The following is a 23,891-nucleotide window of genomic DNA, read 5'->3' on the forward strand; positions in this document are numbered from 1 at the left end:
GGTCTATCATTCCCTACCCTAGACACCCCTCTCCAGCTCTCACTATCAATCCTACAGCTATCCTTTCAGCAGCTGTCAATTCCTGAGAGAGTTATAGCCAGAGGTGTCCAATAGCACCTAAGTCACTTAGGAGCACAAGTGCCTTGACTCAATGTGGCTTGTGCTCCTGAAACGCAAGATGTTCCTGAAAATCCCATCTGTAGGCTTGAAGCAACTACCCTGGCATTAGTCAAGCCCTGCTTCCTATGGGCATCATGATAGAAGCAAGTCAACAACTGGATTTGCTTACAAAAAACAGACTCTGCCCCCCCCGCGGCAAACCACTGCACTGCAAAGCTGAGCACATCACAACCTGGGCTGAATAACTGGGGCACTGCACTGCCCCAACTCTGCCGCCCGACCTCAGTCATCTCCTCCGTCCTCGTCTGCTACTCCCACGGGGCTGCAGATGGTGCACTCGTAGGGCAAAGCCCTCTGGGGCAGGGCTTGCATCCACCTGTTCTATAAATTCCCTGGTGCGCATTTGTGAGGAATAATCACCATAACACACACAGGGCCTGCACCAGAGTCAGAGTGTTCCAGTGAGTCTTTGGCAAGGAGCTTTGGAAATATTGGACCTGATAGACTGGTCGTCTGGTGCAATTGGGATAACCCTATGCTCCTCAGATGCTTGCGGTGAGGGCCATTAGGCCACGCCACATAAGTCAAGGGTCAGTTGTCCCTGTCACAGCTTATGTTCCCTCCCGACCCAAGAATGTCGCCATCTCACCACTCACATGGCTTTAAACAGACTCACTTCCTCAAGCAGGGGCTCCGTCCAGTTCCAAGGGTGAGGAGGCTCCAAGGGTCTGATTCCTCATTACCCTGCAGGCAGTGGGGGCGATCAGATACACCAGCGCGAAGCAGTGTAATCTGGGTAGCCTTCTACGTTCACTTCGCACCTGGACAAACGACTGCATGAGGATCAGTGAATCGGATCCTGCAAGAGTAAGGCAGCCCCACCTCTACATCTACAGTGGGTAGGGCAGGTCAGCAGAGCCGCCTCCGGCTGGACAGGAAAACCAGGAAGTAGCCGGGCAGATCAAACTGCAGCGGAGCTATGACAACTGCGAAAAGCAGCTAGTTGCACAAAGGGAGACTGACAAGGACAAGGCAGAACTTGGCTGCTTGCAAGAGGCTGCAATGCCTCGTGTGCCTCACTCCCACCTGCCCACAAGCCCACGCATGGCAAGGGCCACCCCTTGATTTAATGCCCACTTGCTTAAGAGAGAGATTCAGCCTGTTTCTCCCGAGTGCCCTTGGAGGTAAATGACACCCAATGCCCTTTGTCAGGGACACTTACTAGAATGGGGAACGGGGGTAAGAAGCCCAAATCATTTGGGATTCCCTTGCATTGGTGGAAAGTTGGGCTGGCTGTTCTGTTCCGTCTCTCTCACCTCTGAGATTTATAAAAAGAAAAGGAGGACTTGTGGCACCTTAGAGACGAACCAATTTATTTGAGCATGAGCTTTCGTGAGCTACAGCTCACTTCATCGGATGCATACTGTGGAAAATACAGAAAATACAAAATACTGTTCTTATACATACAAACCATGAAAAAATGGGCGTTTACCACTACAAAAGGTTTTCTCTCCCCCCACCCCACTCTCCTGCTGGTAATAGCCCATCCAAAGTGATCACTCTCCTTACAATGTGTATGATAATCAAGGTGGGCCATTTCCAGCACAAATCCAGGGTTTAACAAGAACGTCTGAGGAAGCGGGGGGGGGGGGTAGGTAGGAAAAAAACAAGGGAAAATAGGTTATCTTGCATAATCACTTAGCCACTCCCAGTCTCTATTCAAGCCTAAGTTAATTGTATCCAATTTGCAAGCGAATTCCAATTCAACAGTCTCTCACTGGAGTCTGGTTTTGAAGTTTTTCTGTTGTAATATCACAACTTTCATGTCTGTAATCACATGACCAGAGAGATTGAAGTGTTCTCCGACTGGTTTATGAATGTTATAATTCTTGACACCTGATTTGTGTCCATTTATTCTTTTACGTAGAGACTGTCCGGTTTGCCCAATGTACATGGCAGAGGGGCATTGCTGGCACATGATGGCATATATCACATTGGTGGATGTGCAGGTGAACGAGCCTCTGATAGTGTGGCTGATGTGATTAGGCCCTGTGATGGTGTCCCCTGAATAGATATGTGGGCACAGTTAGCAATGGGCTTTGTTGCAAGGATAGGTTCCTGGGTTAGTGGTTCTGTTGTGTGGTATGTGGTTTCTGTTGAGTATTTGCTTCAGGTCGGGGGGCTGTCTGTAGGCAAGGACTGGCCTGTCTCCCAAGATCTGTGAGAGTGATGGGTCATCCTTCAGGATAGGTTGTAGATCCTTAATAATGCGTTGGAGAGGTTTTAGTTGGGGGCTGAAGGTGACGGCTAGTGGCGTTCTGTTATTTTCTTTGTTAGGCCTGTCCTGTAGTAGGTGACTTCTGAGATTTATGATTCTAACTACAGCTGTCTTTAAAGACCCTTGCTTATCGCTAGCAGATTTCTCTGAAGGAGGGAAGGGATTATATTGTGCCTGTGACCCAGACATGCTAGAGTCCTACCCTCTTTTTCAGAGTCCCCATACTGTGCTATTAGGACAACAGTTCCTATAGGGGGGAGAAATACTATTCCCACTGATCCGACAAACCATCCTAGCCACAGCCCTGTTTAAACACGCTGGTTGCTAGCACCATTCCTAGAGACTGGCCCCCATCTACACTAGACTCCGTTCAGAGGGGTTTCCAGCTTTGCTAATGATGGAGCTGAACCCATCAGTGGGAACCTGAGGGTAGATGGGTCACCGGTTGCTGCAGGGAATTTTAACGCTGTATCCCCTAGTCTAACTGCCATCAGAGCACCAGCCAGCAGCCCATTTTGCAAGGGCTCTCAACGGTGCAAATACCTAATGCTGGTAATCCCAGGAATGGAAACTGCGTTAGCAAGGGTTGGAAACTTTCCACATAGACAGGGCCAGAATGTGTGTGTGTGGTAGGTGTTCAGGGCAGGAGCACTAGTGCCACACATGCACACACAAATGCATGCAACAACCTCCAGACGTAGAGCTCCGATGGAGTGCGGACATAATCCTTCCGTTAAATCTGTTAACAAATTTTCAAAAGCACCAAGCAAAAGCCGTCCTCGCGAATGGCATGCTCTGGCTGTCACTACCAAGAATGCACCAGACGCGTCCTGCCTGTCACTGGAATGAAGTCGGATATCATTCCTAATTGGGATTTGTTCAGCATCTCCCCGCTGGATTAGTCCCACACCCGCTCGGTAATGCCCTCCCCTGGGCTGCAATCAGTTTCACTAATGGAACTGCATTTACTATCCACTTCAAAATCACTTAAAATCGCTCCTCCCATACCCCAACCCCGCACACACAAAATCCAGTGAGAAATGGGGTGACACAGGCTGTAACATGACCCTCAACTCCCAATGACCTCATTCCCATCTGAACTCTGGGCTGTGGCTTTTTTAATCAGCCTGGAATTGCACCCAGTGGGAATGATCAATATAGCCAGATAGGATTGCACTTCCAGGGATCCCAATGCACACAAGCCCTCCTAAACACACACACACACACTCCTTCCAACTACAGCAGTTTGTGATGGCCCACTGTTCCACCTCCAAGGAGCAATAGGATGGCGGCCCCTGGGAAGGGAAATAAAACACCTCGATTCTTGTCCCTTTTGTGCTCCTGAAAGTCCCATCGAGCAGGATTTGCTCTGGATTGCTTCTACGGCAGGGCACCATTGCCACTAAACTTGTACAGCCAATAGGGATCATTTGTGACAAAGGGAAACACAGATTTCCAGGAGGAAAGGGGGTGAAGGTTTTCATGTAAAAAAAATACAGACACTGTGCCAAGCCTCAGCTTCCCCAGGGTCTCACATGGAGATCCCTAACCGCCCCTCTGAATCAGGCCCAACCCGATCGTGGAAGATACAGTATCATCAGGGGATAGCAACTATCCCCCAGTCTCCCTTGATTGTACAGAGCAGCTCACAGGCCAGGACATTGCCGGCTTGCGTTTGCAGGGTGCCACAAGATGGATGCCAGTCTCATGCCAATGCTACAGATGGCTTTTTGCATGCCCGGTTCATCCAGGCAGAGCTGCCCACATTAACGAGGGTCGGAGTTTAGGTTGCCTGTTAACTCGGCAGCTTTTCCAGTCCAGTGAATTCAGAGCGAGAGGACAGAGAGGAGATTGGCTGGCATCCCCGGGTGCCGTTAAACTGATGGTATCTTAAGAGAAGCCCGGCTCTCAATCTCCCTGGTTCCTGATGGCCAACCCAGAGCTCAGTGTGGGCACAGGCTGTGTACCTTGCAGGGGACCCTCCGCATCCTCATGGCAGGCAGGCCTCCCACTGAAAGGGCCAACAGGCCAGGTGAGTTTGAGGGAGCCCAATCCGCAGGACAGCGACTGCCTGCTCTGGCCTCCCGAAAACTTTGTTCCCCCTCTCCAGCCCCCCAGGAACCTGTTAAACTCTAGCAATCCCAGTTGCCAAAGAAGGAAAGAGCGGAAGGGGGCTGGGGGGCAGACATGCGGAAGAGATGGCCGAATGGAGGCTGGTGGCTTCTGAAGCCGGACCTAGCAAGAGCAGGGAGGCAGAGTTGGGGGGGGGGGGGAACTCGACACCATGGGCCTTGCAGGGTCTCAGGACACCCCAAATCTCCTGAAGCCTGGTTCTCGCTCTGAAAAGGGATGGGGGGGGGGGGAAAAGACGACAGGTGCCCATCACACGCCGCGGAGCTGCAGCGCAAATTACCACCCCGCTCCAATGACACAGGAACGAATCCCCCGCTGCCAGCCCCAGCGCGGGCCCCTCGGCCCACCCCAAAGCACCCCATGTGTGCGGCAGCCCGCGGGGGGGGGGGCAGCCCCTGCTGGGATCTGGACCCCCCCGCCGTGTTACCGAGTGGGGAGCTGGGAAGTAGCCCCCCAGGGGAGACTGGTCGCGAGGAGTCCGGCGGGCAAGAAGGGGGGGGAAGGGAGGGAAACCCCCTTTCCTTGCCAGCTCCGCAAAGAAGGGGCCCAGCCCCCCCACACAACAAGGCAGAAAGCGGACGGCGGCCAGCCACCCCCACAGCCCCAGGGGGAAGCGCCGGAGCCACCCGCGCCCCAAGCCCAGCCCCGGCCGCGCGCGGGGACCGACCCCCCCCCCCCCCGCCGGGCTCCTCACCTGGCCCCGCTCGGGCGCCGCCGGGCCCCCTCCGCAGCCTCCTGCGGCTCCGCAGCCGGCTCCGCACAATGGGATCTGCAGTGTCTATAAATCCGCCGCGGCTCGCTCGGCGGCGGGGCACCCGGGGGGGGGAGAGGGGCGGCCCCGGGGCTGCGCTGCCCGCCCCCGCCGGGTGCACGGGCTGGCCCCGCAGCGCCCGGCTCCCTCCGCGCGCCGACCTTTGCGCCGCGAGGGAGCCGGGCGGCTTCCCTTATAAGGGCTCGGTCGCTATGGCAACCAGGACTCCACCTGTCCTTCCGCAGCCGCGCGGGGCCGGGACGCGCCGCCGCTCCCCACCCCCCCCTCCCGGCCGCGGCCCCCTGCCCGGCGCGCGGCCCCGCGGGCAAAGCTGGGGCCGGGGCAGCGTCTGGCCGGCCCAGCAGGGGGCGCTGCAGGGGATGGAGGGGAGTGCCTGGCTCTCCCAGCAGGGGGCGCTGCAGGGGATGGTGCAGGTTGGGGAGGGGAGTGCCTGGCTCTCCCAGTAGGGGGCGCTGCAGGGGATGGTGGGGGGGGGAGTGCCTGACTCTCCCAGCTGGGGGCGCTGTAGGGGGTGGTGGGAGGCAGTGCCTGACTCTCCCAGCAGGGGGCGCTGCAGGGGATGGTGGGGGGGGGAGTGCCTGGCTCTCCCAGCGGGGGGCGCTGTAGGGGGTGGTGGGAGGCAGTGCCTGGCTCTCCCAGTAGGGGGCGCTGCAGGGGATGGTGGGGGGGGAGTGCCTGGCTCTCCCAGCGGGGGGCGCTGCAGGGCATGGGGGGGAGCGCAGGCTGGGGGGAGCACCTGGCTCTCCCAGCAGGGGGCGCTGCAGGGGATGGTGCAGGTTGGGGAGGGGAGTGCCTGGCTCTCCCAGTAGGGGGCGCTGCAGGGGATGGTGGGGGGGGGAGTGCCTGACTCTCCCAGCTGGGGGCGCTGCAGGGGATGGTGGGGGGGGGAGTGCCTGACTCTCCCAGCTGGGGGCGCTGCAGGGGATGGTGGGGCAGGAGTCCCTGACTCTCCCAGCAGGGGGCGCTGCAGGGGATGGTGCAGGTTGGGGAGGGGAGTGCCTGGCTCTCCCAGCAGGGGGCGCTGCAGGGGATGGTGGGGGGGGGAGTGCCTGACTCTCCCAGCTGGGGGCGCTGCAGGGGATGGTGGGGCAGGAGTGCCTGGCTCTCCCAGCAGAGGGTGCTGCAGGGGATGAGGGGGCGCCTGGCTCTCCCAGCAGGGGGCGCTGCAGGGGATGGTGGGGGGGAGTGCCTGGCTCTCCCAGTGGGGGGCGCTGCAGGGCATGGGAGGGAAGCGCAGGCTGGGGGGAACACCTGGCTCTCCTAGCAGGGGGCGTTGCAGGGGATGGGGGGGGCGCCTGGCTCTCCCAGCGGGGGGCCTGCAGGGGATGGGGGGGTAGTGCCTGGCTTTCCCAGCGGGGCGGGCTGCAGGGCATGGGGGGGAGCACCTGGCTCTCCCAGCAGGGGGCGCTGCAGGGGATGGTGCAGGTTGGGAAGGGGAGTGCCTGGCTCTCCCAGCAGGGGGCGCTGCAGGGGATGGTGCAGGTTGGGAAGGGGAGTGCCTGGCTCTCCCAGCAGGGGGCGCTGCAGGGGATGGTGCAGGTTGGGAAGGGGAGTGCCTGGCTCTCCCAGCAGGGGGCGCTGCAGGGGATGGTGCAGGTTGGGAAGGGGAGTGCCTGGCTCTCCCAGCAGGGGGCACTGCAGGGGATGGTGGGGGGGAATGCCTGGCTCTCCCAGCAGGTGGTGCTGCAGGGGATGGGGGGGGCGCCTGGCTCTCCCAGCAGGGGGCCTGCAGGGGATGGGGGGGGGGGGGTAGTGCCTGGCTCTCCCAGCGGTGGGCGCTGCAGGGCATGGTTGGGGGGAGTGCCTGGCTCTCCCAGCAGGGGACGCTGCAGGGGATGGGGGGAGTGCCTGGCTCTCCCAGCAGGGGGCCTGCAGGGGATGGTGGGGGGGGGGTAGTGCCTGGCTCTCCCAGCGGGGGGCGCTGCAGGGCATGGTTGGGGGGAGCGCCTGGCTCTCCCAGCAGGGGCTGCTGCAGGGCAGGGGTAGGCAATTATTTTTGGTCACGGTCCAGATTTCTTGGGCAAGGTTCAGTCAAGAGCCAGACGCCAGAGAAAATAATTTAAAAATAAACAACAACAATAAGGACAAGTAAATAAAAAGATTGCGGGGTTCGTCCAAAAGCATCTGGCGGGCCAGATTTGGCTCATGGCTCACCTATTGGCTATCCCTGCTGGGGATGGTGCAGGAGAGCTGGCCGGGGGGTGGGGGGTGGTGAGTCCCTGGCTACTGCAGTCCCAGCCTCTCCCAGCAGGAGGTGCTGTAGGGAATGCTATAAGAACACAGGCTACGGGGTAGCTCATTGCTCCTCCAGCCTCAGCCCCTTTTCCCCCCAGAAGCGTTGCTGCAGGGCATTAGGTGGGGAAATCGCGGCTATTGCGGCTCTCCCAGCAGGGGGCACTGCACAGCTTGGGCTCACCTTGTCTGGGCTGTGACTGCGCTGGGAGGGGCGGTTTTAAAAGACCCCGCCCAGAGTCCCAAGCAAGGGTCTGCGCGAAGAACGGGTCATGCCCACACGCATGCAGCATACACACAGGGACGCTGGAGCAGATCGCGGCAGGAACAGGCACTGTGGTAGCCATGCAAATGAAGGCAAAAATTATGCAGGAGAAACCCAAGTTGGTGCTTTCAAGATCTTAAAAGAGCCTTCAGAGCACAAGCCACAGAGACTAGAGTTAAACGCTTCGGCCCGGCCCCCTGTCACGCGCTGATAATGAAGTGGAGCAGCTTATTAGCTGTCGGGATTCCATTGCGGGTGGCCAGCCCAGCCTGGCAGGGGGCGGAAATCTGCTCTGCCCCTCCCAAAGTCTTCGCTCCTGGTTGGAACTGCCCACCCTGGAGCACAGACAGCTGTGAGCAAGGTGTCTGCCAGCCTCCTCGCTGGGGCTCTGCCTCTTCCCCCTTCCCTCTGCGTGCCGCGTCTCGCCACCCCTGGTAGCCCCGAAGCCCACGCGTCCCTAGGTCCAGCGTCCCAGCGGTACCTGTCCCACCCCCATGGGCAAGCGTGTGTCCCGGGGAGCAGGACCCAGTGCGTTGCCGGAGTCCAAGTGGCTGACTCACACCAGTCCAGTCCCTTCGGAGGGGTACGGAGATGCACAAGTCCCAGGCCAACGGTACCACACTTGTTTCACATAGCCGTGCCCATCTCCACGGCTGTAGCCCACACGACCAGGCCCCCTACACCGAGCTGGATCTGACTCCCGGGGCTGACGCAGCAGGGCCCGTTTCTACGGCTGCCCCCCGCCCTGACAAGGTCTCCCGATGTTGACCGCTAACTTCACAACCAACTCCCTCCACAAACGCCCCCGTTCCCTTCCCGCTGCCACGCTCTTCCCCTCCCTCTGAGCAAGTCCGTCGCCGCACAAAGATGGCACAAAGGACGAGCCTCGGCCCAGCCCCATGCTGATCAGCCCTCCCACTGCGCGTGGCCATTTTCCTGGCCTCGTCCCATACGCCTAGCCTGAGATATGGCGGCTGCCAAGGTGGGGCTGTCCTGCTCCCCTCAGCAGCGCCCTACGTCTCGCCACTGTATCTCCCAAGAGACACCAGCCCGCGCCTGCTGTGGTTACACACGGACGGGGGACCCTCCATCTGAACCATGACGTGCGTTCTGAAGGGGCGACACGGAGGGGAGACGATGGGCCATGTGTGTGAGACCTGGGGGATCCCGGTGTCCCTGTGCCGTGGAGCAGTGCCAGACAAAGACCCTACGTCAGTGCGGGAGGAAAAGAGACTGGGGAGAGAGGGAGCTGAGAAGCAGCGAAGGGACCACCCAGGGAAGGGGGTGATGCGTTGGGGGGTGCCCCACAGTGCTGGGAGGTCGGGCGGCAACCCCCTAGTAAGAGCTCAGGAAGGCACACACATGCTGGACATATGATATAAGGAGTGGGGAAGGGGACGCCCCAGAGGGCGAGAAACTGCAGGGTGGGGTAGGCAGCTATACCACCCTCCCAGGATCTCAGCAGCAATTCCTGCTTTCCAGGCCTCCTCAAAGGGCTGGGCCCTTCCTATGCAGCTAACGTTCACTTCCACCATTTAACTGTCCCCATGCAATGCTTCCCCTCTGAGCCCAGGTACCCAAGGAGCAGGCAGTGAAGCCCCTGGGGGTCAAGAGTCAGTAACACCCCAGTGGTGATCAAGGTGAGACCAGCCAGGTGGGAAAGGGCCACTCTCTGCACCCGTCCAGCTCTGTGCTCCAGAGGAATCTCCTGGGCTTTACAACCCAGTGGTGCATTTATCACCACAGCCCACCAGGAGCTCAGTCAGAGCCCAACTCTCGGGGTGTTTTCACAAGTCTCGTTCCCTTTCTTAAAGCCCAGCTACTGGAGTCCCTTGGATTAGGTGAAAACCTCAGCTTGCTTTTCTGGGGTTTTAACAAGCTCGAGAAATGCACGGAGGTTGAAAACCACTGGTCTAGGCAGATGTCCCTCACCTTTGTAGTATATGAACATCTCATAAACCTCAGGGAATCTGCCCTCACAACCGCCCTGTGAGGGAAGGGAGGAATCATTATTCCCATTCTACAGGTGGGGAAACTGAGGCACAATAACTTGTCCAGGTGAGCTAGCAATCAGACTCTGAGTGTCCGCATGCAAGCCCCCGCCTTCGCCACAAGACCACCCTTCCTTTTCCCAGCCAGCAGCTGCCAAGCAAACCCTGAAGCTTTAGCGTGCAGCAAATAAACTCTTTCCCTCACTCCCCCCTCCTCCCCCCTACCAGCGATGACCCTAAAAACTTGGCAGCAAGCAAATCATGCGGAGGGTGAGCTCTGGGTTCCTTCTGCAAGACAGAAAGCCCAGGAGTCAGGAAAGAGCCCTGGATTTTTACATGTATATTTTAGCTTGGCCCTTTTTGCTGATATATATTTATTTATACTAAAATCGGATTTATTCTGGGCAGCTGCAAATCTGCTGTTGTCAGAAAGCCACCAGTACACTAACCCCCCTCCTCAGCCTTTTGTATTCTGCAGCAAAACTGGGCGAGCTTAAATCCCAGGCTTTCGTATACTTTCATTTAGTCTATAAAAAGGCACATTTCTGCTTGAGCCACCCTACTGTATTTTTCCCCCCCTGCAGCCTGCAACCCCGAGGGCACCAGAAGAGGGGAAGCTTTAGGGCTGTACAGCTGGCATGCCTGCACTGAGAGGGTTACGGTCAGGGGAATGTTTGTAATCCTCTGTTTTCTGGGGTTTGTCATTTGTCTGCACAATCGTGCGTTCCCGGCTGGCACGTGCTATGCCAGATCTCAGCTGACAAGCACATTCTAAAAGCAATTCAGATGGCTGGGAGTCACGGGCAGGGGACAGGGGAAAGGGTCACCCATTGCAATTCATTATTAATTATTATTATTATACACATTTCTAACTTTCCAACCCAGCTCGGATGGAAGCAAGGCCATTTGGCTGATGGGCAGTTCACAGTACAAGGGCGCAACGTGGGAAGTGCCATGTTTCAGAGGGTATTAGCACCAACACATTTTCCAGCTAAGGTGACCAGATGTCCTGATATTCGCGGCTTTGTCTTATCTAGGCGCCTATTTCCCCCCACCCCCATCCCGATTTTTCACACTTGCTAGGTGGTCGCCCTATTTCCAGCTGTCTCGAAGGCGCCCCCATGCAATTCCATGCTGACCGTAGGGATGGACCCAGCTCCTCGCTGCTGCATGAGGCAAAAACAACCTCCTTTTGGAGTTTGAGGGCGGAGATACGCTTCTGCTCCTCTGAGCCCACATCCAGTTAAAGACAGTGCAGATGACACGAGTTAATGGATAGGGCCCACCCTGGCCTCGGAGTCAAGAGACCGGGATTCTAACCCTAGCTCTGTCACTGGGCCTTTTCCCCTTCCACCCTTTATCGGATCTCCGTAGACTGTAAGCTGTTCCGAGCAGGGACCATCACGACGTGTACAGCAACTAGCGCAAGAGGGCCTTGTTCGCAGCTGGGGGCTTTAGTTGCTGCCGTACCACACACAATAAGTAATAATATTGCCACGCTAAGCCCTTCTTCGGGCTGACACCGCTTGGAAGGAGACTGGTAAATTTCTTTACTGTTTTATATTAATAAATTAAAATGGAATGTTTAAAAAAATCAGAACTTTGTGGTGTTTGCTTACTTCCTGCATTTTCTCCAGCTGGGGACAGCACTGGGTACTGCGGGGGTGGGATCTCAATCCAAAACTCAGACAGACAGGAAGACAGCGCTGCTAATCTGGTCTATTAGTCAGTTTCACTTTCCCTGTCTCCTTCCCCTGTTTACTGTTAACCTGCCATTTAAAGCTCTCGCCCATCTGGGTTTTGAATTAGCTCGCTTTAGCCTTGGATTTGGCTGTAGACTTGCTGACGGCCTGTTGGGCGTGTGCACCCGCCTTTTCTGCTCTGTGATATGTATACGTATGATTAAAATTAATATCGCATTCCCTTTCCAGGTTTCGTGATCAGCACCACAGTGTTCTGCTTTGGGGGCTGCCATGCTGAACGGAACATTGAAATTTCCGAAACATTTCTATTCAGATCTGATTTGCTAAACGCTCTTGTATATCATATTTTAAACAACAAGCTAAAATCGGGCTCTAAATTACCTGGCAGCCTCCCCCTGCCAAATGGCTAATATATTAAAAATACGAGCGAGTCTGTAACGTTTCAGAAAGGCTTTGATCATGTTTGTATCTCAATGTCATTTAAAGGTTGGCACCCACTGGTTCCAATCCCTCTATTTTCATTTACTCTCCGTAATTGTTTAACACGTTCAGAGAAGATGAATAATGCTTGTTTTCTTTCCCCAAAAGCAGATGCGACCATTTCTTTGTTTGCTGGTTTCTGCCTCGGATAGGGGGTGGCAGGCAGGACTCTGGGGAGTAATGTTCAGTGGTTATCAGCTTATAGGTATTTACATAGGAAAAAATATTTAATACTGGGCTCTCCAGTCTAACAGAGGAAGCTCTAACACGATCAAATGGCTGGAAGTTGAAGCTAGACAAATTCAGATTGGAAACAAGGCGTAAATGTTTAACAGTGAGAGTAATTAACCATTGGGACAATTTACCAAGGGTTGCGGTGGATTCCTTAACACTTGCAATTTTAAAATCAAGATTGGACGTTGCTCTAGAAGATCCGCTCTAGGAATTGTTTGGGGGCAGTTCTCCGGCCTGTGTCAGACTAGATGATCCCAATGGTCCCTGCAGGCCTTGGAACCTATGAATCTGTGCGTCATCCCAAGGGGGAGCACTCTGTTCCCTCTGGAGTGTCACCCCAAAACGGTGGGTTGTATTTATTTTAATATCTTTGGCTGCGCTTCACCCTTGGGCAGTGCACCAGCAGAAGGTCCATGTATTACCTAAATCCCACTTCAAACCTGGGCTTTATGGCTATGGAGCGCCTTTTGAGGGCTCTTCCCACAAGGATAAGTTTCACCCTCTGTGACAGAGACCATTAGAATCCAGAAGATCTTTCCACCCGATTATAACAAACCTCAAAAATCATTCAGCTCCTGAGTCCAAGCAGGTGGGGCTTTCTATAAATGCTGGCGGTTCCATTATTGTATTAATAACCGAAACATTTCAAGTTATTTATCAAGAAATCGCTCTCTTTGACTAGCAAGGGGATGCCTGTATCTCCAGCACGGAACGGAATGGATTTAAAGACTATGCATGACGCTCACTGTATAATGTCTAATGAGTGTGAACCCAGCGCAGCCGGAACAGGGGACTGATGATGATAAAACAACAATCAATAATTAACACTGCCTGCACCTCTGAGCAGGCTGGAGACAGTGAGGAAGAGGCTTTGCTTTGCTAGGCCTCTGTGGACAAAATAGCTGCTTTCATCAGGGGTCTGTTTGGCCCCAGAGAACACAGTGGGGAAACAAGGATTTTCTCCTCGTTCGCGTAGGCAGAGAAGGCATGTTCTAAGAGTGGCTAAGAACACAGATCCAAATCCTCAGCTGGGGTAAATCAATAGAGCGCCCTTGGCTTCAGCAGAGCTACACGGCTATACACCACGCGGTGGATCTGGTCAATGGTTTCTGCCAAGGCTTAGTTTGTAATGAAAGAGGTGCCGGAGCTCCAGCAATTTTTTAACATTCATAACTGATGCAGCAAGCCCAGAGGTGCCGGGGCTCAGCACTGGTCCCTGCATACGGTGGTTTCTGTCCACACAGGTCGGAAGAAGCCATGTGATAACACAGGTGAACAGCACTCGCAGTCTGTAAACACACCACATAGAAGAGGCTTAATCCTAACTTCTCCAGCTGGTAGGTTACTCTGATTTTGATGCACTGGCTTTTATGAGCATGCCCAGAAATCTTCTCCTGCCTGCACAAAACCCTTTCGTAACACCAGACCATTAACGGAGCAGCCAACTCAGAGGGAAGCTGCAACCCAGAACCACTGGCGCCCCTCAGGGGAGAAGATGGGAGAAGCACTGAGTCTTGCCGGTCCAAGCAAGCACCTGCGGGCCGAAGTACGGAAATCAGTTTTAGGGTCAAGGGCCCTTCACAGATTATGCAATTTCAAGTCTGGGGAGCATAGACAAAAGCATATCGGCTACTCTCACTCTGCATGGGGGACAAGAGACAGAAGTCCCACTGGCATTCATGCGCCCAGCCTCGTGATTTTATCACAAGTTGGCGTTTAAAGCCCCAGCTCCTGGAGTCACGTGATCGCAGGAGACTCTCAGCTTGCTTTATTTATTTATTTATCTTTGAACAGGAAGTTTCTAACCCTTATGGTTGCAGAGAAAAGCTTGAATTCATGATGCCCAAAGGCTCACACCCCAGAGGGCAAATAAGAAGAACCCAAAGTGTATCCTTGAGTGGGAGGGGGAAATCCCATGATTTTTAAGATAATCTCATGATTTCATGGGGCCTGACTCATGAGTTTTGCATGCTCAGAGTTGGCCATGCCACACTCCTTCACTAAGCCATATCTCCACACCAGCCCATCCGCAGCATGGATTCCCCACCGTCCAGAAGCGGAGGAGGGCTGGGAAGGAGGACAGGCTCTGGGTCAGTGGCTTGAATCTGGCCTGGATCAACAAGGACCGTTTGGGTCCTATGTGAAATGAGGAGGGTAGCTCTTTGGTTCAGTCACCTGGGGAAGGCCGTAAAGATAATCCCAATGGTTGTTAAATTATGAGGAGTCTCTGTGGAGAGACCATGGAGACTGCACTGCCCTCTCCCCACATGGGGTGTTGTTGCTCCAGGTGCAGGGTGGTGTTGGGGGAGCCCATGCTGCACCAGTTCTGTGGTGGGAGAGATTATTACAGTAGGGCCCAAATGGGCTCAGCGCCCCATTGTGCTGGGTGCTGTATAAACACATAGGAAGCTGCGGCCCCTCCCCCAGAGAGCTGACCATCCCATTCAGCATGATACGACAGGCAGTTGTAACAAACAAGAGGTGGGAATGGGGAGGGTGGAGAGGGAAACGTGGGCACAGGGAGATGGTGGGGGCATTCATTGTTTTAAAGGATCAAACATAAACAGAGAGTAATAATCTCTAGCTTTTATCTAGCGCTTGTCACCAGCAGACCTCAAAGCACTTTACAAACAAAGTCAGCCTCGATATCCTCATGTGACCGATGGGGAAACTGAGGCACAGAGACGGGACGGGACTGACCCCAGGTCACCAAGCAGGCCCATGGCTGAGCCAGGAACAGAAACCATGTCTCCTGAGTCCTTGTCCTGCGCCCTATGCACTAGGCCCCCAAGACATCACACAGCCATTGCTTTTTAAGGCCCGGAAGAGGCAGCCTGATCATGTAGTTTGCCCTCCTGCAGAACACAGGCCAGTGAGTCCTGCATGGCGCCCAGTGAAATCAGTAACCCCGACCAGCCTCCTGGAATTATCGTGGGAGAGCGCTGGCCAATGGCCAGGTCCGGGTTAAAACTGATCTTTTCTCACAACCTAACAGTTATATCCACCGATCCAAACTGATTTCTGGGACCTGGCCCAGCATGGGGGTGGCACACTGGGAAGGAAACCACTTCAACAGAGGGAAGGAAGTTGGTGTCCTACGCACACACCCACATGTGTAGATTAAACCTGGAGGGAGTTAAGACAAACAGAGACTTGGAGGACTCGATGCAGCCAAAAACGATGCCACATCAACCTTGTGACCCAAGCTACGGCCCTGAAGATTTTGTCCTAAAATGCTCTATTTCTTTCTGCCCACATTGCTTTCATCCCTCCAGGAGGCACCCAGCTGGAATTTCTCCAGCTCCCGCTGCGCTCACCGCCCTCGGTGCCTTTCCATACCATGCAGTTGTAGCTGTGAATTCAGGGCTGGATTGACGGGGCTGGGGACTAGAGTCCTGTGGCTGATTCCCAGAGCATGTTCAGCAGCAGGGCGAGCATTCCTCAGCCCATCCTTGGGGCAACCCGGAAGGGGGAAAGGACTGGTCGTGCCCAGGAAACTCTGCTGCAGCTTCCAACAAGGTTTCAGAGCAGCAGCCGGGTTAGTCTGTATCCGCAAAAAGAAAAGGAGGACTTGTGGCACCTTAGAGACTAACACATTTATTTGAGCATAAGCTTTCGTGAGCTACAGCTCACTTCATCGTGCATGCATCCGATGAAGTGAGCTGTAGCTCACGAAAGCTTATGCTCAGATAAATGTGTTAGTCTCTTCCAACAAGGGTAACCCAATAGTGTCAACTGTGGGGGTGGTTTATGTGGTGGAGATACACTTGTGCCCTGGGAACTGGACTGAGGCTACTCAATTCAGATCCCGCAGGCCCACCCAATGAGCCCTGGGCAATGCCAATGGGCTGCACTCAGCTCGAGCACTCTCAGAGATCTCTGCCTGCTCCCAAACCTGCCATCTGCGCACCTGCAGCATCCCATCAGTGCCCAGGTCTCCCAGCCGTCTGGAGCATGAGAGACCCGGCGGTTTCCCCCTTGAAACTAGCTGGCTTGGGACAAAACAGATAATCCAATTTAAAAGGAACAATGTGTTTGCTTCGGGAAGGAAACTTGGCACAGGCCAAAGGAATCATTGCAGCCAGATCAGAAACCACAAGAAAGGCTCTTTAAAGTCCAGGGTGCCATTAATTCCTCAGCATGTCAGTCCGGGGGAGGTAAGTGCAGGAAAGAAAGGGACTTATTGTCGGAAAACAGAGTGAAATATTAGCCAAGCAAAGGCTGCATTAGCACCTACAATAGCTGGCTGGCGGCAGGCTGCTTGTGTTGGCAAGATATTAGACCAGGACGCATGTGATCTGAGTCCGATCCCCAGCTCTGTCTGCCACAGACCCCCTGGGTGAAACCTGTTACTTAATCGCTCTGTACCTTCACTCCCTCTCCATAACTAGGGATGGTGACGCTTCCTTCGTCTGCCTGGTTTACTTAGACTGTACGCTCTTTGTAGCAGGCTGCCACGGATGTACAGAACCTAGCACAACAGAATCCAGACCTGATCTTCAGCTTCTGGGCACTACTAGAAATAAACATCGTGAATAATAAAGCTGTCAGACAAAATGCCAAAGCACCTGGAATTTCAAAGCTTGTCCTCAGCTTTCCAGGTTCCTGGCAAGGCATCTGGGGTTTGATTTGTCCCCTACCTGTCACACATGTCATAGACAGATTTGTATGTTACATGGAAGATGCACAGGGCCGGCATGGCAGAGTAAAGGCTGAATGAGAGGGCAGAGTAAAGGCTGAATGAGATATGGGGGCAGACTAAAGGTGGAATGTTCTATCTTTAGATGTGTGTGTTTGTTTGAATGATGGTGCCTATAAAATATTTTTTCCCCTTTTGAATTTCCTGATATAGAGTTACAACCTTAATTTCCCCTTCTCTGAGATGCTGCTTGGGAACAGAATGATTGTAATACCTAGCCCTTAGATAACACTTTTCATCAGTAGATCGCAAAGTGCTTCATAAAGGGGATCACTATCATTATCTCCCTTTTCCAGAAAGCCTCTGACATGGGCCCTCACCTCTTGAGCAAAGTAAGGAGCCACGGATCTGAGGGAAGATCCTCTCCTGGATCAGTAACTGGTTAAAAGATAGGAAACAAAGAGTAGGGATAAATGGTCAGGTTTCACAGTGGAGAGAGGTAAATAGTGGGGCTCCTGGGGATCTGTACTGGGAACAGCGCTGTTCAACATATTCCTAAATGATCTGGAAAAAGGGGTAAATGATGGGGTGTCAAAGTTTTCAGATGACACTAAATGACTCAAGATAGTTAAGTCGAAAGCTGACTGCAAAGAGTTACAAAGGGATCTCACAAAACGGGGTGACTGGGCAACAAAATGTCAGATGAAACTCGGTGTTGATAAATGCAAAGGAATGCACACTGGAAAACATCATCCCAACTATACATGCAAAATGATGGGGTCTAAATTAGCTGTTACCAGTCGAGAAAGAGATCTTGCAGTCACTGCGGATATTCACTGAAAACATCTGCTCAGTGCACAGCGGCAGTCAAAAAAAGCAGGCAGAATGTTAGGAACCATTAGGAAAGGGATAGATACTAAGACAGAAAATATCATGATGTCACTATACAGATCTATGGTATGCCCACACCTTGAGTACTGCGTGCAGCTCTGGCCACCCCATCTCACAAAACACGTATTAGAATTGGAAAAAGTACAAAGGAGGGCAACAAAAACAATGAGGGGGATGGAACAGCTTCCGTCTGTGGAGAGATTTAAAAGATTGGGACTGTTCAGATTAGAAGAGAGATGACTGAGGGGGGAAATGACAGAGGTCGATAAAATCATGCCTGGTGTGGAGAAAGTGACTAAAGAAGTGTTATTTACCCCCTCACATAACACAAGAACCAGGGGGTCATGCAATGAAATTTAATAAGCAGCAGATTTAAAACAAACATAAGGAAGTACTTCTTCACCCAGTGCACAGTCAACCTGTGGAACTCATTGCCAGGGGATGTTGTGAAGGCCAGAAGTATAACTGGGTTCAAGAAAGAATTAGATAAATTCCTAGAGGATAGGTCCATCAATGGCTATTACCCAAGGTGGTCAGGGGTGCAACTGCATGCTCCTAAATCTCTGACTACTAGAAGCTGGAATTGGATGGTGGGATGGATCACTCGATAACTGCCCCGTTCAGTTCATTCTCTCTGAAGCATCTGGCACTGGCCACAGTTGGAAGACAGGATTCTGGGCTGGACGGACCATTGGCCTGACCCAGCATGGCCATCCTTATGTTTTTATGTAGATGGGGAACTGAGTCACAGAGTGGGGAAGTGACTTTTCCTAAGGTCACCCAACAGGCCAGGGACAGAGCAGGGAATAGAAACCACATCTCCTGAGTCCCAATCCAGTGCTGTGCAAGATTTACAAAGACACATTTATTTTGCCACTCAGTAGACGAAAACTCATTGCAGGTGAAGAGAGGGCCAACAGGTACTATAGGGAGTTTGTATAGACTGGAATAAGCACCAGCTCCCCCTTGAGCCCCACCCTGCTGCCAGTTGCATGGCCAGTCCCACGGCCTCTGGAAGAGGTGAGGCGTGGGTGGGATTTTATGATGCTGAGATACAACAGGGCCTAACAAGACCATGCCACTTTCTAATGGATGTTGCAGTCCGTGCAAGAGGCATGTAGGGTCCAGGTGGAAACCTTAGGAACGAGCCCTGGGAGAGCCCTGGTTGTTTCTCAAGCAAGAATGGGAGGAGTAGGGTGAATAAGGCAGGTAAAAGGCCCGTGCTCTTGGGGGGTGGGGCGGGGACTGTCTTTCAGTCTTTTCATTTTGGAAGGAATGATTGCATGGAGCAGGGCATCGCTGACGGTCTGGCTCTGGTAACCGAGTGCGGACAGGTGCTGTGTTCTAATCCCTTCCCCTCCGCACACGCAGCTCTGCCAATGCACCTCAACCCTGGGCTTCAGCTGCCCCTGACCTTCTCGCCCTGGGCTCCCCACAGTTCTGCTGATGCCCCACACCCACGGCTGTTCCGGTTCTGGAGCCCAGACGGCTCTGGAGATGCCCCTCACTCCTGGCACCACCTGCTCTTCCACCCTGCATCTCACCCTCCACCCTGCCCCCGCTCTGCGAATGCCCCTCAGTCCTGGCCCGCAGACTCGCTGAGGTGGGGGGAGAGACCAGCAAATTCAGCTCATCGGTGCCCCCAGCGGGGTTCAGGTTCTCATTCATCCTGCCAAGCCCGCAGCCTCTTTCCCAGCCCCTGAGCCTGCTGGAGCAGTGCAGGGGCTGGATGCAATCCAGCCCTGTTCCCAAAGGCCTGCTGGCCGAGCACCAGTCCCAAGGCTGATGGGGCGCACGCCCCGATGCTCAGTCCTGCTGCATTCTGGGAGGACACGAGCTCTCAGCCAATCCGGAAGCAGCAGCTGCCCTCGCCCTCCACCCCCTTTTGGGATGCTGCCCTTTCCAGCTCTGCCCCATTCACCTCCTTCCCCTTCATCTGCTCCTCACCCCATTGCTAGGGCTTCAGCTGCCCTTCCCTCTTACCCACGAGGCCTGCAAAGCACCCCCCCCTCCTGACTGCAGCGGAGAGCAGAGCGTGAAACCACCGAGCCCAGCCGCTCCCCGGCCTGGTCCAGGGTTAGGCCCCATGCAGGAGCCACCTCGCTCCCTGAGCTGTGATTCCAGAGGCTCCTGCTGACACATGCAGGGTCGCGCCAGATACCCCAAGTCACCAGGTGCGGCTGCCAAATCCCCTGGGGCCCTTTCGGAAGCAGGCTCCATTGTGACTCCTGCTAGCAAGCCGGTTGGCAGCAATCCGCAGGTGAGCCCCACCGAAGCAGGAGGAACCGGGACCGCCGGGGACATGACGGCAGCTCAGTGCCTGGAACGCCGGCGTCCCGAAGGTCCCTCTGCGCCTCTGCTACAGATCTAGGTGCTGTTTTCAAACGCCTTTGCTGAAGTCCCCTGAAGCAGGGAAGCACCTGCGCCGGAAAGGATGGTAACATGCTGGGGAGCTCGCAAAGGGCTCAGCGGGGCCGGGCCCTTGAGGAGTGATTCGTGCCTTGCCATCGCCCGGCACGGCCCAGACATGGACGGACGATTCCTTAGAGCGGGCGGCCGCCTTTGGCTGGAATTCTGTGCTGCGCTCCCCGGAGAAGAGCTCCCGCAGGGTCTGTCTGCGCTGCCGTCGGAGGGGCGACTAGCTGGCTCGAGTGACGAAAGCAGCGAAACCGCGGCCGCCCGGGACCTGGGTACGTGCTCGAGCAGCCGGCTGGCGCTGCTGAGGTGCCATGGCTGTTTTCAGGGGCTACATCCACACGTGCTCAGCCACACCTCTGATTGCAGTGCAGCCAGACCCAGTCGCAGCTCTGAGTGTGGAGGGGAGGGGGGCTTTGTGCCCTGGGGTTTCTAGGCTGGTCAGGGGCCGAAATAGCTCTAACTTACGGCAGCACCCCCGGCGGGCAGCTCTGCAGCCTGGAACTGCTGCAGCATCCCCAGAGCTCAGCACTAGGGAGATTCCCTGGCCCATGCCCTGCACCAGAGTTTGTGAGAGGGTCACAAACCAGCCAGCCTCTGTATGCCACCGTGGCAGCACTGAGCGGCTGCGGGAGGGGAGAACCTCCCTCCTTTCACCGCTAGCCCCGAGCAGAAATGCAGCAAGCACCAGAAGTTCCCTCGCTACCGTACGTCCAGGAGAACATATAACCCCTGTGTGCCGAGCTGGGACTGGGGCAGGAGGGGGCAGAGGGCTCAGGGAATGTGCGATGGGATAGACAGCTTGTTGCACCTAGTTCCAGCCCAGATCAACTAACCAACATGGGTGGATTTGGGGTCGTGGCCCACTCCTTAGAGGACAGGCATCCATAACACCAGTAAGCTCAGCACAGAAGCCAAGCCCTGAACAGATCATGGCAGCTCATCTCCTGGAGATGGTCAGGGTTGTTATTCTTATTTAGCTCTTTTCATCAAATGATCTCCAAGGGCTTTACAAAGGAAGTCAGTGTCAGGGGAAACTGAGGCACGGGGAGGCAAAGCGACTTGCCCAGGGTCATTGAGCGGCCAGTGGCTGAGCTGGGAACTGAACGCATGACTTCTGAGTCTCAGGCCGGCGCTCTACCCATGGGGTCACACTGCCTCCCCACTGCAGGGCATGGCTCTGGGGGAGCTTGCCCATTGCTGCCCATGCTCTGGAGATAAGGGGGAGCTATAACGCATTCCGTACTACGGAGATGCCGGCAGATGCGGCACTGCTCTCCCCTCCTGCTGGCCTGCACCGGGGGCCAATTACACATGGGGAATTACAGAGCAGGCTGCAGCGGCGGGGTGGCCCGGGTCCAGAGCAGCGACGCTCAGCGCCTGCACCGAGCCGCTCAAGCGCAGTGAGGAATCCCCGCACCAGACACAGCAGGGTCTTTTCCCCCACTCAGTCCAGGGGCCTCCAAGCCCCCCGACGGCATGAGACGCTTTGACACGAACATGATCAATTCTAGACTGCGTGGAGCTAGTGTGCAGGTAGCCGTGTGGCCGCGTCTGGCTGCCGCTCTGGGCTTCAGGCCCCAGTTCCTGGGAACGGCCGGTCCAAGCAAGGACTCACCCTCAGAACCTGTCTCAGCTCCGTGATCACAAAGCAAGCTGTAGAAACACCTGGGGCCATGTTCTCTCCCCCAGTCGGAGCCAGAGTGTCCAAAATGCTCAGCACATCGGGTGTCCCTGGGGTGCTGGGTTCTTGGGAGAATCGGGCCCTTATTTAGGTGTATAAACAGCAACTGAGCTTGGAGGGAAGATTTGGGTGCTGAGCCCTTGGCAATCTGGCCTATGATACACACATACGTATCCACACCCCCCATCACCGCGGCTTGTGCCAGGCTCCCAGCCTCACACTGGGGCTACCCTTTGGCAGGAGGGCTATTGGGGCGGTTAATAAAAACAGGGGGCCAGAAGTGCCTTCCCAAGAGGCAGCCTGGGGCTCGTGGCTGGGGCAGGGGCTGCGGTGAAAGGTTTGTCCGGTGTGATCTATTTTGTGAGGTTCCCCCTGCACCCCGGAGGGGGAGAAGTGCTCTGGAGGGAGGAAGCCCAGAGGCGAGGAAGCCCCGAGCAGGGTGTTTAGGGCCACGCAGAGTCCAGGTGTGCAATGAGCATTGGTGCTGACCGCCGCGGGCTAGGTAGGGAGCAGGGGGGATTGGCTCTCAGCCAATTTAGTTTCCACCCTTCGCCCGCCCCTACTCACAGCCCCAACCCAAGTGAAGGTTGGAAAGAACTAGGTGGGGGTCTCCCCTCCTCCCACATGTGCCAGCTAGCCCCCTGGAGGACAGATCCATTGGAGTGGGGGGACTCCATGGCCCCCGTTCCTCATAGAGAGGATAAATACACCCCTGCTGCATGCCCATTAGCCCCCATCAGAGATCAAATCTCCCCATACCCCCAGCTCCCCACACAGAGGTAAATCTGCTCCCAATGATTGTCCCCTAGCCCACCCCCAAGGTCAGATTCCCACCCCCACGCGCCCCCATAGAGAGAGGCTGTACGTTCACAACCCTGGGAGAGCATGAGGAAAGCCTACTGCTGCTGGCAAGACCCCAACCGAGCCCGCCAGCCCTCTTATGCCTCTTGTGACTTCACTGCCCGACCCCACTGCCAGGCCTGGGCTAGAGTTCACAGAGCCCCTTGAAAGGCGGAGACGGGGGGAAACGCCTAACCAAAACGGTGCCCCTTACCTGGTCCCGGATCCTCTCCTGCTGGCCTCGGATGGCCAGGGCATGCTGCGGGTACTTGTTCTTCAGGTGGTCCATGAAGGCGTCCCGCTTGCGGTCCATCTCGGCCTTCTGGAGCCCAGTCAGGGCCTCCAGGCTCTGGGCAGCGATCACCGTGTGCCGGCGTTCTGAGGTGTGCACCAGCCCGACGTTGGAGAAGCGCCGGGTCCCGTTCCCCAGGGTCCTGTATTCCCGTGGGTACTCCGCATCGTCCGCTGAGATCATGTGTGTGCTAGTCCTCTCGGGATCTACACGGGGTGGGGGAAGGGGAGAGAGCAGAGCTGGGGTCAGGGACCTTTCCGCCAGCCCTCGGCCTGATGCCTCGGTCGTTGGGGCGACCGTCGAGAGGGGCCAGGGAATCCAGCAGTTACTGCTCCGTCGTGGAGCTGCTTGGTCAGGGCTGGCAGCCAGGGACTGAAGTGAGGGGCTGATGGCACAGGCTGGCCGGGGGCAGGGTCCACGCTCCAGATCCCCTGAGCAGAGCTTGGGTTGGATGGCTGGTGGCTGTACAATGCCCAGGGGATGGGGGCTAGGGGCCTGGCTCTCCGTTACCCTGCACAGTTACGCTGTGACCACCCTGCTGTTTTTAGCATGCTAGCTCGAGAAGAGGGGCAGGGCATGGGCATGGGCAAGGCAGGCCCTGGCTGGCAACCACCAAACTTCATTCATGTGGCAGCCTCGTACTCCAGAGGTGAAAGGCCGATGCCTGAAGCCCGAGTCCCACCTTGCTTAACACGCCCAGCTGGCCCTGATTCACGGCAGAGCGACCCCACCGCAGCGCCTGACTAGAGGCAGAGGGTCACTGCGGGCAAATGCTCTGCACAGGCTGCTCCTCCCTGGGTGCTTGGCCATGCAATGCACCCCAGTTTATGGTACCACCTCGGTTTCGTGGCCAGGAGACAGAGCAATCCACTAGTTGGCTTCTCCGATGGGTCAGGTTTAAAGGGGCGCTGTCCAGTGGTCG

General features: G+C 55.6%; 1 protein-coding gene across 1 annotated transcript in view; it reads right to left on the minus strand.

Annotated features, from left to right (window-relative positions):
* Positions 1 to 23,891, minus strand: part of SRCIN1 (SRC kinase signaling inhibitor 1) — a 95,798-nt gene that overhangs the window by 69,173 nt on the left and 2,734 nt on the right. The window contains exon 2 of the mRNA XM_077806348.1: positions 22,892 to 23,175. Coding sequence (XP_077662474.1) covers positions 22,892 to 23,175 — 284 coding nt within the window. The remainder of the gene's footprint in view (positions 1 to 22,891; positions 23,176 to 23,891) is intronic.

Source organism: Eretmochelys imbricata, chromosome 27 (genome assembly GCF_965152235.1).
Source record: "Eretmochelys imbricata isolate rEreImb1 chromosome 27, rEreImb1.hap1, whole genome shotgun sequence".
In the NCBI taxonomy this organism is placed as follows: Eukaryota; Metazoa; Chordata; order Testudines; family Cheloniidae; genus Eretmochelys; species Eretmochelys imbricata.